The sequence below is a fragment of the Lonchura striata genome, chromosome 8, assembly GCF_050655825.1.
Source record: "Lonchura striata isolate lonStrDom1 chromosome 8, ASM5065582v1, whole genome shotgun sequence".
In the NCBI taxonomy this organism is placed as follows: domain Eukaryota; kingdom Metazoa; phylum Chordata; class Aves; order Passeriformes; family Estrildidae; genus Lonchura; species Lonchura striata.
This window is the reverse complement of record NC_140710.1, coordinates 31,925,714-31,941,866: the sequence shown is the minus strand read 5'-3', so window position 1 is coordinate 31,941,866 and position 16,153 is coordinate 31,925,714. Positions and strand designations below refer to the sequence as shown.

Sequence of the window (16,153 nt, the reverse complement as noted above, 5' to 3'; positions counted from 1 at the left end):
CCAACATCACAGCTGTCACCCCTTCTCCAGGATCTGGTTTCAGAGTTTGATCAATTCATGGCAATTTTTTCCTGTTTAACCCGGCCAGAATTTCTCATGTTCCAGCTTGTGCCTGCTGCCTCTTCTCCTGTCCCAGTGCACTCTGAGAAGGACTTGGTCCATGCTCCAGCTCTGACCACCTCAGAGGTCTTACTGGATTTGCTTCTGGTCCTTGTGCTGGGACAGGGACACCGAGCACTCAGGCTGGCAGGGACTGGGCAGAGGGGCAGGATTCCTGGCCTTGCCCTACCAAGAATGTGGCAGAGGGGCAGGATTCCTGTCCTTGCCCTCCCAGGGATGTGGCAGAGGGGCAGGATTCCTGGCCTTGCTCTCCCAGGGATGTGGCAGAGGGCAGGATTCCTGGCCTTGCCCTCCCAGGGATGTGGCAGAGGGGCAGGATTCCTGTCCTTGCCCTCCCAGGGATGTGGCAGAGGACAGGATTCCTGGCCTTGCCCTCCCAGGGATGTGGCAGAGGGCAGGATTCCTGGCCTTGCCCTCCCAGGGATGTGGCAGAGGGCAGGATTCCTGGCCTTGCCCTCCCAGGGATGTGGCAGAGGACAGGATTCCTGGCCTTGCCCTCCCAGCACTCCAGCTGATAGTGCTCAGGATGCAGTCAGCCTTTGCTGCCTGGGCACACTGCTGACTCCTGGGCAACCCTCTGCCCACCTGAGCCCCCAGCTATTGGTAAAGGGTACTGGACCACCAGCTGACCCCAGAGGGACACCACTAACAACCAGACACCAATTAGAGCTCAGTGGCCCAAACGTTTTCCCACTGCTTCCTTATGCAACCCCCCTGTGACCAATTTGGCCATAAGGATTTCAGGATTTTCCTTCAGTGATACACAAACACAGGCACATTCTCTGTGCCTACCTGCCTTTCTGAAAGCTCCTTAATGACATGACCCTGCCTCCTCCTGGGATGGGACACTCCACACTGCTTTGAAAGAGAGCTGGCAGCAGGATCTGAGGGACTGTGGAGGTGGCAAGTGCCTGTCCCAGAGCAGGTGGAACTGAACCAGCTGGGAACAGCAGGCATCAGAGGAGCAGAAACCAACTGATGCCACAGCCAGTTGCAGGGAAGGAAAATTGTTTTGATCATATTCACCTTTTGAGATTTAGAGCAGTTTAGCTCCTGCAGAGGCTCCTTTCTTCCTACAGCATGCAGAAGAGTCATTCATACATTTCTAGCCTCTCCACTCTCCCTCAATTAACTCTCCTTTCTCCTGTCAAGCCTGAACTTCCACTCTGACTTCCATCTACTCTATGGCTCTGGATAGTGCTCGTCCATTTTCCAGACAGGATCTGGAAGCCAAGCCCCCCTGCTTCTGGAGGGCAAGTAAAACCTCCAGCAGCAGTACCACAGGCATGAACAGGGAAGTTAGGAGAGAATTCCTCACCAAAGACAACTGCTCCATTGCCTGCCCCAAGAGGAGACTACACAAAGTATTCAAAGGCAAGTAATTTATATTAAACACATTTTTCAGCCATCCCTTCTGAAATCGACTTCAGTCTGCCTTAGAAACTCCCAATATACATTAACACACACAATTTGACTGCTCTTGCTTCCACAGTGCACAGCAGGGCAGAGATTTCCAAGATTTTCCTTTCTTAAGAAGGATCAGGAACTTAGCTACAAGCAGATGCTGTCTAAAAGCAGCTTTGAAGCCATTTGACCTCTGTAATTCTTCCTGAATTTATACGGATGACAAGGGTTGAAGCTGTTCTACGTTATTTTTGCAAATGAGTACCTGGATCCACTGTTTCCGAAAGGTTTTAGTAATGTCTAGAGGAAACCATGTTTTATGTGAAAAATGTCAGGAAACAAACTGAAAACCATTTGCCTACAGCATTTCGGATGGAAAATGACATGGCAGCCTACCCTCTCCTCCTGTAAACTGAATCATTAAAAAAGGCAGGAAGACTATTCTTTGTTCCTGCCATGTAGGACAGGGTGGGCAGCACATGCTGTCATTGACAGCTCCTTTGTTTCTTAGCACTTACTCTTGCCTTGCAATGAAATGTGAGGAAGAAAAATTGTATCTGAATTGCCCAGCATTCTTTGGATTTCTCTTTAAACTGTTTTCCCAGTAGCCACTCTCCTATTCTACAGGAATAAAATAACAACCACCAAATCACCTCTTTTGTAAGACAGCACCCACTGCTGCACCAGGAGGGGTGGGGAGGGGTTCCCAGGCACACAGAACAAAATCCACCAGAGCTTTTTCCAATCCAAACAACCCTCAGTGTACCAAGCTTAAAACCAACAGAGCCTTCTCACAGAAAAGCAACGAGCAATAACTATCCTGAATTTTAAAGGTGATCGAGGCAGTCCCACTAAGAAGACACAACACTTAAAGGGATCGTGTTGAGCATCTTCACACATATGTAAACGTGGATTTCCAACAGAACTTCTCCTCCCTGGGGGCTTTGGAGCTCTACACATCCCAGCACATCAATTCCAGTGCACAGCACCACAGCAGCCACTCTGCTCCTGACATTACACCACCAAAACACCAGAGACAGCTAGAGAGAGAGAATAAACCTTTCAACCAACAGAACCCAGGGAGGTTTAAAGCCCATTCTTGCTCCACCATTCACCTGAGTGATGGCAGGGCACCAAGGGGAAAGCAGCAGTCCAGAAGTCTCTGGCAGGGTCAGAAGGTCAGCTCAGAAAAGGGTTGCCAACATGCCTGACCCTGATTATCATGGAGCAGCATCAAGGGTGTATTTCATTTTAGCCTGCAGGTGACCTTCATATTAAACCCATCCTTACAACCTCCTTTCAACCACCATCACAATTCCAGCACTCTGGATCATTCAGCTCCCTCAAGCTTTCTTGTGTGAGCCTCCAGGCCTCCTGCATTTAGATGCTGGAGCCCCATATATAATGCAATACATCATCAGATCTGCTCTCCTCTGCAATATTAATGCCAGTTCCCATGTTATTTCTCACCAGCCTGACTACCACGCATGTAAAATGTCTAAAGTAACTGTTGTTGAAAGAGCAATACAAAACATTAAGTCATTTAACAGGGGGGGAGGAAAGCATTGCCTTTCACTGGCAGTGCTGTTCAGAGCACATGGCAGGAAGCGTGTTTTACACCTCTAATGCACAGCCCAGCAGGATAAATGCTAAAGTTGGAAACTGCAGCATTCAAAGTTAAAAAGTGCCAGAATTCAAGCTGCCTGAACAACACTAATTTGACCCTCCCATGTGTATAAGGTCTAGTATTATGCAACCAAAATGTTTCCCTTCATAATCTGTCTCACCAAGGGCACACACTGGCTGGTGCTCACTCCACATGTTATTCCTTTTCCTTTCAAATGGCATATTATTCTGTTTGTTCTTCAGAGGGAAACCATTGCCTTATTTGTCACACATCATTCAAATCCCATTCTAAAGGCAGAATTTTTATCTTGAATAGAAACAACTTATCTTCACTAATGACCCATGTGAAACAATAGCGTTGCTGCCAGGCCACAAGTGGGAAATGAAAACAAGGAGATGTAAGTAAAATGCTTCCATTACTTTTGGATGCCTTAACTGAGACTTCCAAGACATGATTTTCAGGAAATTTAGAAGTTACTATAAAGCACTTTTTTGGATACATCTCCCCAACACAGCTCAACAACTTGCAACCCTCTGAACAGCCCTCCCTGGAAAGTTTAGTTAACTTGAGAATCCAAAGGCAGAGACATCTGGCAGCACTCCAGGACAAAAGACAACTGTCAGCTGCTAAGGTTTCCTTCCTCTCCCAGAGGCTCTCCCACCCTTCTCTACCTTCATCACCCACTTTCTTCAGCACTGCTGTGATCCACAAACAAGGCACCCTGCCCTCTGAATGACACCACCGCTCCTAATAAACATACCTTACACGCCAAAATTGTGCTCCCATTCAGATTACTGATAACTTTGATGTTTTTAGAAAGGCACTTTTGAAAACTCCTCCTGCAGCATCAGGAGGTTGAACCATCACTGGAGGGGGATGACATTTCCTGCACAAGGGTGACTTCTCAGACTCCCACAAGGAGCAAGACACTGATCCAGGTCTTTAGACAGATCTTCCCTGCCCTCATTTTGCTCTCCAATCTTGGTCTTCCTGTTTATATTCAGCCCCTGATGCCTCACTCAGTTTCTTTTCATCCCTATCATCTGAATTCTTTCACATCAGAGCTACCCTGCTTCCAAAATGCCTCATTCAGGCTTCTTGTCCATGTGCCTCTCCCAGCTCCTGACATCACTGGACAAGGGCCAGAGCAAAAAGGTTCTTCACTCTCCTTCCTACCCCTTCCCAGAGTTCTGCTTCAGCTCCCAACACAGTCCACATTCCCTATGTTCTTCAATGAATAACGTTGGAATGGCTTAGTAAAAGCAAATTAAAGACAGGAAGAGAGGAAAATACTTTAAAAGGACAAAGCATTTGCTATTTTTATTCCAAGTGTTTTGGTGAGCATAATTATGTAAATTCAAAAAACTTGTCATAATTGACCTTTTCAAAACATGTGTGTCCATGGGCCTAACATACAATTCTTTGGTGAACCTTGAAATTTATTAAAGGTCAGCAGCTCTAAAGCTTAATTTCATTTAATCATTGAATAACTTAATTAACATGCAGCCATCATCAATCATCAAGGAAAAATAAACTTGCTTAGAAACAGGTAAAAATTTTGATGCATTGAACTAGTAAAACCCGTATCTTTAGAAAGCTGAAAAAGAAAATTTTAAAAATGTTCTTGCTGCAGAACCTAGCAGTTTAGTTGTTGATCTGAAAATTTAACAGTGCCAAAATCCAAAGGTTCAATTCAAGGGTCTATCTGAAGCCCTGGAAGCAGATCTGGGAAATGGTCAGAAGTCACTACTGATTCAAACTAAGTTAATTCCAGTGGTGTGTAGTGTAAGTCTAAAATCTCATTGTGTTTAGATTCTCCAAAGCTTGGCTGTCTGAGCTACTGCTCCAGGAACTGTTGCAGATCTTTGTGCTCCTTTGGGGAAAACTGTTCTCCACCTTTAAAATCTCATTTGCAGCAACACAGTCTCTGCCCACTTTGAAAACTGGTTCTTTCTGAGAAAAGCTCACACAGACCCTGGCATAGCTCCTAGTAAAATGAAACTCCATGACAATATCTGAGACATCAGCACTGGCCAAAGAGGGATTTTGGACAGAACAGGCACAAAAAGAAAACCAAAACAGGAAAACCCCATGTTTTCACAAACACTCACAAGTCCCAGTTCAACTACTCTTATGCTATATTATTTTTTATGCAGGAGCCATTTGAGAAATTTCAAGTATTCTTTTTTTTTCCAGGGAAGTAAAACACAATTTTACTTTACAAATAGGCAAAGCTGCCCTTAATTAGACCAGGAGCTACAACACAAAATAGTGATCCAATTGGAGGATAGAAATGACACAACTATGGCTTTTACTAAGGGAATGAAACAATGAACACATGAACAGCTGAGGGCCAGACCAAACAGAATTAGTTGCCAGAGTACCAGAGAAGATCATGAATCTATGACAATTCCTACCAATGAAGGCAGCTTGTCCTTGAAGCTCAAGGACATTTTTTCACTAAACACCAAACCTTTTTTCTGGAATTTACGTGCAGTACAAGCCTTCATTTCCTGACTTAAATCTTCTGCCCAGCAGCAACATGGTCTATAGGATGAATGTCATTTTTTCCCATTGGTATGTACACTCTGAGAAATATGTGGCTTGAACTGCTTCTTGTACAACAGATGGAAGGACATTATAAAATATCAGATGGCTCCCTAACAGGCTCTTTGAAATTCAAATAAGGTTACATATCCTTCACCTCACCATACAAGACCACAACAGGGTTGATTACAGAAATACTAGCACAGGTCTGTGTCAAATCAACAACGTGACACAGTGTCAAGCTTATCAGAGGGGTTTAACTGTTTATTTTCATTCAGCGCCTGCCTGCAGTGCCTGTCACCACTGGGAACATTCCAGCAAGCCCCAAGCAGCCAACACAAGGACACCAAATATAGCCTGGGACACAGCAGCTGAAACTGTCCTGCCACAGTTATTCCATTTTCATCCAAGGGGGTGAACAACCTGAGATCCATTTCTGGAGATAATGCAGTAGCACAGTGATTATCCAGCAGCCAGAAAAATACCTTGTGTTGGCTGACAGCCCTTACTTTGGCAGCTCTGCCCCCACACATGTTCCAGGAGGTGGTGCTGTCCCCTGGATGCACTGAAATCACTGGTTTGTCTCTGCAGAGAACTTCAGCAGATACAAGGCACTTCGTGCAAGTGCACAAGCCCATGACACCAACTGAAGTCTCCACTTCCATGAAAAAATAACTGTTAAATGCACATTCAGCATTTCTGAGAATTCCAAGACTATCAGCTCCTAATCCAATCTGAACGCACTTGTTCTGGAAAGAACAGCAGTTCTTTAGTGCTTTGCATGAATTCAAACCACGGGCTATTGCTCACAGAGAATAAACCTGTTGTGTCACCCATCTGTAACAGCCATCTGGGACAGATGTTTTAAATGGAAACTGCCACAAGATTTAGGGTTCACTTTACATCTTGATCAGTTATCCCTCAAATAACCCAGTAAGAAATTACGGATCCCACCTGACTGAAGGAAGCAATACAGATACTTCACACTCGTGTCCTTTCCTGATAAAGCAACAGTCCAGAAAGCAGATTAGTGCTGTGCCTGCACTTGCTACCCTATCCCACCCAATCCCTGCTGCTTGGAGAGCTAAAGCTCCCTTGAATCTTTTATGGGCATGGAATTGACCATACATTATGTATGCAAAGTCAGACACACTATTTGTTTGCTCTCATTTACTTGCTACCAAGAACCTTAGCTTCTTATGCCAAATAAATCACCTTTAAAACACATTAATGATCAACAAACATTCTTCATAAAATTCTGAAACAAAATTATTAGCTATTCACATCCAAGTTCTATAAATTTCACTGCATGTCCATCTGGCAGACATCTGCATTATTTATTTGCTGTCACACTCAGTAAATTGATTTACGGGCATTTAAAGGTGTCATCTTTACTCATTACAATTTCAGTGATCACTCCAGCACTACCAACATTGCACCAATGACCTGAGTTTCAACTTTTAATCTCTCCTAAGATTGAATTCCACATACAAAGCAGTATATGAAGAGACAGAGGAAACTGAAGGACTAAGGTGCTTTGATTTGATTCATTGATCTCTATATAGTAACAATTGGGTAAGAAAGTTAATTTAATGACTTAAGTGCAACATAGACTTTTTTGAGCCCAAGGTAAACTTCAGAACTGGCAACACTGCTGTGCAAAATTAAGATAGGTGGACTTGATAGGCAAGAAAGAGGAATGAGACCACATCCTTGGAAAGGATTACTGCCCTGGAAAGCTTGGGGCAGATGTGGCCACATCACCTGCCTGCTCTCCCAAGTGTGCTTTCCAGCTGTATCAGCTGCAGTGCCAGAGACCAGAACTCCATTCCTGCCCTGGAGATATTTCAGGCTGGCAAACAGCAGCAGCCCCCTGCCTCACCCCAGCTGCTGGGGGGAACCATTTAAACACAAGCAGTGCCCATCACCTTGGAAAATGCATCAGAACACAAGAGACTCAGGGCGCTCTGGACTACATTCTAGGACACTAACTGATAAGTGCAGGAGATATTCAAGAAAAGATGCAATGACCTGCCCCCAAGCTCCCAAATTTGTGTGCTCCAGCACGGGCTCGGGCAAACAGCTCCAGAACCATCCCCACTGACCAAGGACTTCTGTGCTTGCACTGGAAACTGAGCTCCAGCTGGAATAACACCACCTCCCCTCCCCTGACAGCCAAAGGCAGCACAAGAGCCAAACAGTGACCTGCAGCTCACAGCCACACACATACATATAACCACGGCCAAACCACAGGAGAAGTTGGAGTTTTGATCATGCCTCACTAGAGAAAAACATAATTAAAACCATTAGGTTTGGAAAACTTCCAGCCCTGAGAATCTGACAAAGACATTTATGATGATAGAGGAATAATAATGTCCAGTAAAATCCCTGTACATAAAAGCACTAAAAGTGTTTTACAGTCCAAAAAACCCAAGGAAAGAACATTTTAAATAAGTTAATATGCATCTTCTATAGAAAAGGAGCAGCGTGACTTCTACATTTCATAAAGTGAAGCTTGACTTCACAGCTATCTGTATCCTATCACACTTTTCCTGTCAGACTAAACATCTCTTGTTTTGATGCAAACAGAGCAACTTTTCTCGCAGGGTATTTTTGATTAAAATGAACTCGAGGCTTAAAAAGGAAGAGTCCAAGTCCCTTCTGTGATAGCAAATTTCTGATGCTGTGATCCACTTTGCATTGCTAGGCTTTGAAGGATGCCCAGGATAAGAAGGAATTCATAACATCCTCCACCAAGAGAGGTGCACTACAGTAAAGCATAGTGACATGCTTGCTCTTTTTATTCTTCCATTCAGCAGGTCCTTACTTGAGGTAGCATTAAGAGAAATGTCTCATTTACTTGAAAAGAAAAAAAAAACAATTTCACAGTTTTTGGAGAAAACATTTGGCAGAGTGCTGCCATCTGCACCAATATTTGAAAACCAAGCCATTCAAACACTCATAATTTACTTAATCTTAGCAAGATATTTGAAAATTAAGAGGCTTTTTATTACATTTTCCAAAGTAGCATCACTTTGCATATGGAGTATTGGATCCATCTGGAAAAGTGACACTCAAAACAACAATGCCTTTTCAAGCCCACACCACCTTGCTGTACCAGGCTCTTCATACATACTGAGCCTATGACTTCCAGAAGCTGCATTTGGCAAACAAGGGTAATGGGAGACAAAATCTACAAAGAATGTTCAAATGGTGACCATAACAATTATAAGGCTCTCAAAAGCAACTCAAGTGTTGCAATGACTTCCTGCATTTCTCCTGTGTATTTTAGAATCAGGCTCAAGAGAGCAGCTTAGAATACCTTTCTTGAATAGGTTTGAGAGCTTTAAGAGGTTAAGAATTTCACAGCTGATTATACTGACAAATAATTCCAATTTTGGATTAGTCCAAGCAGTAAGCGACATAAGAAAGGAATTTTCAACACACATGCACTGGAGCTGAAGCCTGTTTGGGATTGCACCTGTCAGAGCCCAGAAACTGGAGACAGACTGTGGCCACTTGTAGTTTATTTAAAGAAAACATTTTTTGTCACCCTGCCTCTCAGTCATCACCCTGGTTTTGTTTCGCATATTTGCTGTTTAAGCCTGGGAAAGGTGGAACGAAGACTTTGTTGATTTTAACTAAACAACACAGCTGCCCACTGAACCTTCTTGAATACAGCACTCTACCTAACCACAATGCTTACAACAGAGAACTCCTTCCATTTTATCCTGAGCCTCCTCTGAACAGAACACCTGGAGCAAGCATCCAGGAAAGGGAGCAGAATGCAAGAAAAAGCTCCTGGGAATGATTCATTACCAAAGAAGTCAAAACCAAATACCAAGAGTATTATTAAGCTTTATTGCAATAGATCCATGACATACTCAGGGTAAGGCTTTGGGAAAAAAGGTCATTGCAAAGGCCCTCTGCAGAGGCTGGAAGTTTCTAGTACCAGCCTGCCAGACCTTTACAGGCATTTGCTAAGATCTGGAAGACTACAGACTTCAGAGCAAGGTGCTGATGTGTGTTCTGAGTTGCTGAAACACCATAGGAGGGGCACTGTGAAGCACAAGTGACAAAGAAATTCCAAGCTGACTTAAGGCCAGAAAAACAGTCGTTTTCCAGGAAAATGTTCTACACAGATGCATCTTACCAAGAGGCTGAATATGAACTGCTCATCCAAGAAATACTCAGCAATGAAAGATTATTGTGCACTGCACTTTAGGGGTTTTGAACATAAAACTATCCTCCCACCTTCAAATCTATTTTCCCGAATTTCTTTGTGCAGAATATTTACAATGCCCACTTTCATTCTTAAGCAAACAGCAGAAAGAATATCTTCTTTGAGCAAACACGTCTGGACAGACTGCAGAAATTTGCCAAATATTGATTTTGTTAGGGATGAGCTTGAAATTTCCATCTTGTTTCAGTTTCACACTTAATGAACTTTTAGAAAATGATTTTTTAAAACAAATGTATTATACTGCATTAAAAGAAGTGAATTAAGCTACTTCAGATAATGAACTGAAACACCTATGATAATTGAGTAATTGAGAGCAGTAGGAATTTATCCTTCAGGGTAAAACAGCAGACTGGGAAAAATTCTGTTTTCCTACGAGGTTCTGTCTTGCTCAGGCAGGGCCACAGGCAGACACTGTGCCTGACTGGCCCAGTTGTGGTTACTGGCAGAATACAACAGGAAGTCAGCCAACTTATCTAGACTTTTATTCTACAAGCCTTTTCTCCAGCAGCACTTCAAGACAGGTCTCTTCCCACTTCTTGTCTATCAGGTTTTATAAAACTTACCCTGATACCTCTGGGCTTATGTTCTATCAAACCAAATTTGGTGAATACAAATAAGTGAAGAAACTGAAAATTCAATATATAAGCCCTTACTTCTGCTAGAAACGAAGTAAAAAAAAAAAAAAAGCTATAAAAAATGCAATCCTTTACAATGTTTGTGTAAAGCATACTGAGCATCCAAGAATTACAGCAGAAGCATTACCTGCTTGTAGTTCTCTGGTTGTCTAATGAGATCTGTTTCTGTGACAGAAAAATGTCCGAGGTTCTGGTCCATGTGGGAGCCACTTGTGAATAAATGGATCTGGAACAGATTAATTTAAAAGACATTTGTCAGTGCAAGGAGCAGATCATTAAGATCATTAAGTACCACCCAACAGCCGTGTGGGTTGGCAGGGTGATGTGACCAGTGCTCACAAAGCCTTTCCCAATGGACATGTACAGGTGTGAGTGCTACCACCAATACAACAGCCAGAATGGAAAGGAGAACAGGCACCACAACCAGCTCACAAAATGGTCCATCTGGTAGCATTGCCAGAACCACATGCAGGAATTGCAACCTCTGCTACCACAGGAAAGCTGAAGGTTTCTCTCTTCAGCCTGTCTCAAAGTCTTTTTCCTTACAGCACACATGGATGGGTGCATGGCATGAAAGGAGAAACCATTTACACAGATAGCAGCTGTCTCAACTGAGCTAAAGCATACTCTCAAAATAATTTTTATTTCTTTCTTTTAAGAAGGAAATGCTACCTAGTTACAGTAAGGCTCTCTTTTGCTGCTCTATACTGTTGGCTTTTGCTTACCAAGACCTGGTCCCAGCTGCACTGGTGATAGTATCATCAATTACTTGATGAAGAAGCTCCCCAAGTTAGTCAAGGGAACAATAAAAAGCAATTCCTCCTATTCAGAGCTGATCCCTTTGTAACTGTAATAACTGCAGCTGCCAAACAAGATAGCAGTGCACATTTGTCAGACAATCACTCATATTTCATTAATATTTCTGCCAGAAGACAGAGAATGTTTCCTGCTTTTCTTCCTTTATTCTAATATGAACTTTATCACACACTTGGGTATTGACAACTATTTTAAAATTGACAGGCACTGGGTAATTATCAACCCTTCCATGAAACTTCAGAATATTTTAGCGTTCCTTTCCCAAAACTTACTGCTGGTGACAACCATCTGTCACATGTGCAGAGCTGTGCGAGTTTAAAAATAAAAGAGCACCTCCCCACACAATGTTCTTCCTTTCCACTTGCCACTCCTCTCTCTCCCTGCTGCATTCTTGCGTAACTCTGGCTGACAAACCTTTGGGCCCCCAGCACCAGCAGTGAATTTCAGCCCCTTTTCCAGGGTAGGTGGCAGCAGCATCCCTGGTAAAGCCCAAAACAAATACAATAAAGCTGTAACAACAGAGGAATAAGGTGTCCCCCTGAGAACAGACTGGATGGATACCGAAATAATCCAGTATTAGTGTTTTTGCTATCTCTTACTGATGACTAATAGAAGACAAACAAGCCTTAAAAAGGGAAAGAGCACCAAAGCAGAAGTGGCTGGTGAGAGGGTGAGAGGGTGAGAGGCAGAATATGCCAAGCTGTTGCTCCTTGGCACTGGAATACCCCGATGCAGAGCAGGTCAGATTTAACCTCACACTAACCTTTGCAAGAGAGCACAGGCACAGCCCCCCACACTCAGCACCACTTCTGGGCAGTTTCCAGCACCAATTCCTAAATGCCCTTGAGCTCACTCAAGCTGCTCTCCCTGCAGAGTGCCTAATTCACCTAGAGAAGATGAAAAGGGGGCTTGCTCATGGTTCACACACATTTGCATGAGAGGAAAAAATTCTAGTGCATTAAAGAATGTGTTTCTGAGATCTAATGGCAAATTCACCATAGGGAAAAAAGCAAAGACTTTCAAACCAAACAGACAAAAATATATAAATAAACAAGGTAGCAATTCCCAGAGCAACATGGTAGATTTTTCATGTCAAGGTACAGATGCATCTAACAATTGCAGTTTAGCTCACTCATAAATTACTGACAATGAGGTAATTACCCAGCACCAGTCCCTGCCCTCTATTATTCAGAGCTCAAGACTTTGTCCTTGTCCCTTTACTCTTACTACCTCAGATACATAGATACAACCCATCTGATCCACTGCACTACATCTTATTTTATGTTGTTAACAGATTAATTATTTTATATTGTTAACATCTGAGAGGGGGCACAAGAAACCACTCCATTCATAGGTGGTAATTCCCAGTGCTGCTCTGCATTCTTACTAACAATACAACTATTAGTTTCCAAGTATATTGAAACAATTTTTGTTGCTTTACCATGATCTGATAATTCCAGTTATGTTAAATTCTTCTTCCATCACTGAGAATTCCATTTAACATCATTTTATTCTTACTAAGCCATATGCACAGCCCATAATCAGATATTCACCTCCTTAAAAAAAAAAAAAATCATCTCAGAGACTGATCTAACCCTCCACTACTTCAGGATGGAAAAGAACCCCAGGATATTAATCAGTTTTGCAGAAACTCACCTGTTCCTCTGTTTTTTATAACACACTGACTGTGGCACAGTGCATTTAACAGAGCCTCACCCAAATGGAAGTTTTAAACTATACAGGTTCCTTCCTGTTTTGCTGAAACCATGCAAGGCTTCTTACATTATTAAGGCAAAGTGGTAACTCAAAGAATAAATAAGAACAACTGCTCTCTCCTATGAGTTCAAGAGGGAGCAGGGATCAAAACCCAGGCAGACAGATTCTTCTGGCATTTGACAGAAAGAAAAAGAACAGAAGGAACAAAGAGGAGTGCCTTCACACAGTAATTTTTTCTCCACGTTCCCATGTATTTGAAGGCACACCAGGTAAATATGTACCACTGAGAATTTTGAGAGAATGAGAATGGTATTACTACATTATACTTTCAAAGCGAGCCAACCTGCCCATGTCAAGAAGCCATTAAAACGTTATTCAACAGCTCATTGCCTCAGGCTGCAAACTTCCTCAGAAACAGAGAGGTTAAGATTTCCCTCAGGAAGTCTTCCTCCTACAGCAGGACATGTGTGCTTCTGTAAGCTCAACGTGCCTTCTGGGAGCTGAAGTCACTGAACAGAGCAGCCAGCAAAGAGGAACAGCCAGGCAGGCCACCTAACAAGCAATTCCCAGCACGGGACCAGCTGCAGCTCCAGGGAGGCTTTCCTCTCTTGGGGATTGCAGAACTTCATCCCATCCACCTCAGGTGGCTGCAGGCAGGACAGAGTAGATAGAGGATACAGCAACATTTGTACTAAAAATACAGAGTGGAAGGAAGAGCAGTCATCTTCTGAGTAAGAACATTTTTTTCCAACTGTGTTGTGTTCTTCTCAGAAAGGCCCAAATAGAGAAAATAGCATTTCAGAGCCCGTGTGAGTCACAGAATGAGATCTGCAGAAGTGTTGCCACCAGTTGACAAAAATTATAGCTCCTGATGAGCAGTAAATAAGATTGTTCCACAGCTGAGACACATAACCTGGTACATTATTAAACAGAGAGAGTAAAAGCCGTAATTATCATTTTGTAGAGAAAGCCCTCTGTAAATCTGCCAACATAATTAAAAAACATAACACTCATTAGCCTTTTGCATACTGTGCTTGTGGTTTATTAGAGGAAAGCAGCAGCTCATATAGAGGTCATACTGGGTCAATTCAGTCTTCTAACACATAAAATAGTTTAAAAGTTTGCAAATTAATGCATTAGTAAAAGCAATTTCTCTAGAAAGAGTCAGGAAATATCAATTATTGTTTATACAGCTGTTAAATTGTGTAAATATGTTATATTTTGTGTTACCCTAAATGCTAACATTAATGTGGCACTGTAATGAAGTCTTTACAAAATCACATTTACCTTTCTATTCTACTTTTAATTCAAACTAAAATATAAATCAGAGCACTGCACTTTATTACAGCTCTGAACTCCCACAGTTGCACACATAATACCAGTGTGGGTTCACATGTGGAGGAGCTGGGCTCAGTTCCATCCTGCTTTGGGTACCCCCAAGGTGCAGCCCTGACTGTGACAACCACCACCAGCACCACTGCTGCCTGCAGTTCCACTCAGCAATGACTACTGCAGAGGGCAGGAACGACAGCTTTGGGAACCCGGATGAACAGAGACACAATTCTCCCTCCTGCTTATTCCCCCAGATTCTGGAAATCGTGGTCCAGGGACCTGCAGCATAGCTAACCTGTCTCTTGTAGTTGTCTGACTGTCCTAACTTTAGCACACATTTTGCCTTAGATAGCCAAAAAGGGGAAAAAAAACTACAAGTTTATTTCAAAGTACAACTTCCACAGGAGGGTCATAATCTCTTATCTCCCTTGCCAACAAGATTTTAGCATGTTGCCCCATCAGCACATCTCTTCATTACCTCAGAGCCTCATTTGGACCACTGAGAGTACCTCTGTTTGTACTCCAGCTCCCAGGTCTGACCTGCTCTTAATTCTTCCTTGGCCTCATTAACTGCAAGCTGAGGCACTGGAGCTGCCTAATGACTTGTTACTGTCAAGTCTCACATAAATCAGAGCACTGATGATGAGTTATGGAGGTATTTGCCTCACCTACTAGAAAAACCAGCATCCTTAAACAGAGGTAGTTTATCAAGGGGAGAAGATGCCAATCATTTCATTTGAGGTTGACCTCTCCCAACCCCATCACAGTGCAAAAAGTCAAGGACCACACGGGCACTTAGAGGGAATGGCCACCTTTGCTCCCAGACCAGGGAGGCACATCAGCAGTGGTCAGTGAGAAGCAAAAGGTTCTTTTGGATGCTGCACACACAGCATCTGATCCCTCTTCCCTAGGGCTGTCCATCAGACATCTGCCCTAGCAATCAGTTCATGGAAAGAACAAAATATAACCTCATTATAGTTTTTAGCACTTGCTCTGTCAGACACAGGATTAAAACCAAGAAAACATCTTCATTCAAAGGTGAAGGTGGTTCTGACAACTTTTTGATGTGTACTTTTGGAAGAAATTTCCCCAAACCATTTTTAGTCTCAGAAAAAGGTTTTCTGTGAAGGTTTTGAGTACAGTAATAGCTGGTTCAATTTAAGCTATTTAAAGAGATATAAATGGAGAAAGAGGACCTAGGGAAAATAATACATAATAACTTTTAGGACTATCTTAAGAACTGTATTTTTTGTTTCTGGAGTCACCACCACTGTCGAATTTGGGACTGAAGGCTGGTTCCATCCTAAACAGATACAATGCTCCCAGATATTTGTGATTAGACAGGCATCTAAATTCATAAATGGGAAGAGAACTGGAACCTTAGCAGTGTAGGGACCATTACTGATTCCTGATTTAAAAGCAAACTTTGGGTTCTGCTGAGATGTCCCCTAGTACTTTAGAGAGAGATTTTGCATTTTATTTTGCTATTACTTTAAATATTTATGCTTAACATTTTGAACCCATATTTCCAGTGAACTTAATAGTTCTGCATCGCTACTTCTTGTCTGGGGAACCAGAATGTTTTGTTTCTCTGTCTTGCTTCTACCAGGCATTTTCTGAGAAAAACAGCAACAGCCTGTGGCTGCAGAAGTGACTAATGTGCCAACCTGCAAAAGAGACTTTTATACAATTACAACCTTACAAACTCTGAAC

The 16,153-nt window shown here is 42.7% G+C and overlaps 1 protein-coding gene across 7 annotated transcripts in view; it reads right to left on the bottom strand.

The window, feature by feature from the left end:
- Positions 1 to 16,153, bottom strand: part of TEDC1 (tubulin epsilon and delta complex 1) — a 68,819-nt gene that overhangs the window by 31,917 nt on the left and 20,749 nt on the right. For all 7 annotated transcript variants that reach the window (XM_085586898.1, XM_085586899.1, XM_085586901.1 and 4 more), the window contains one exon: positions 10,704 to 10,802. In XM_085586898.1, the coding sequence (XP_085443024.1) occupies positions 10,704 to 10,802 (99 nt within the window). The remainder of the gene's footprint in view (positions 1 to 10,703; positions 10,803 to 16,153) is intronic.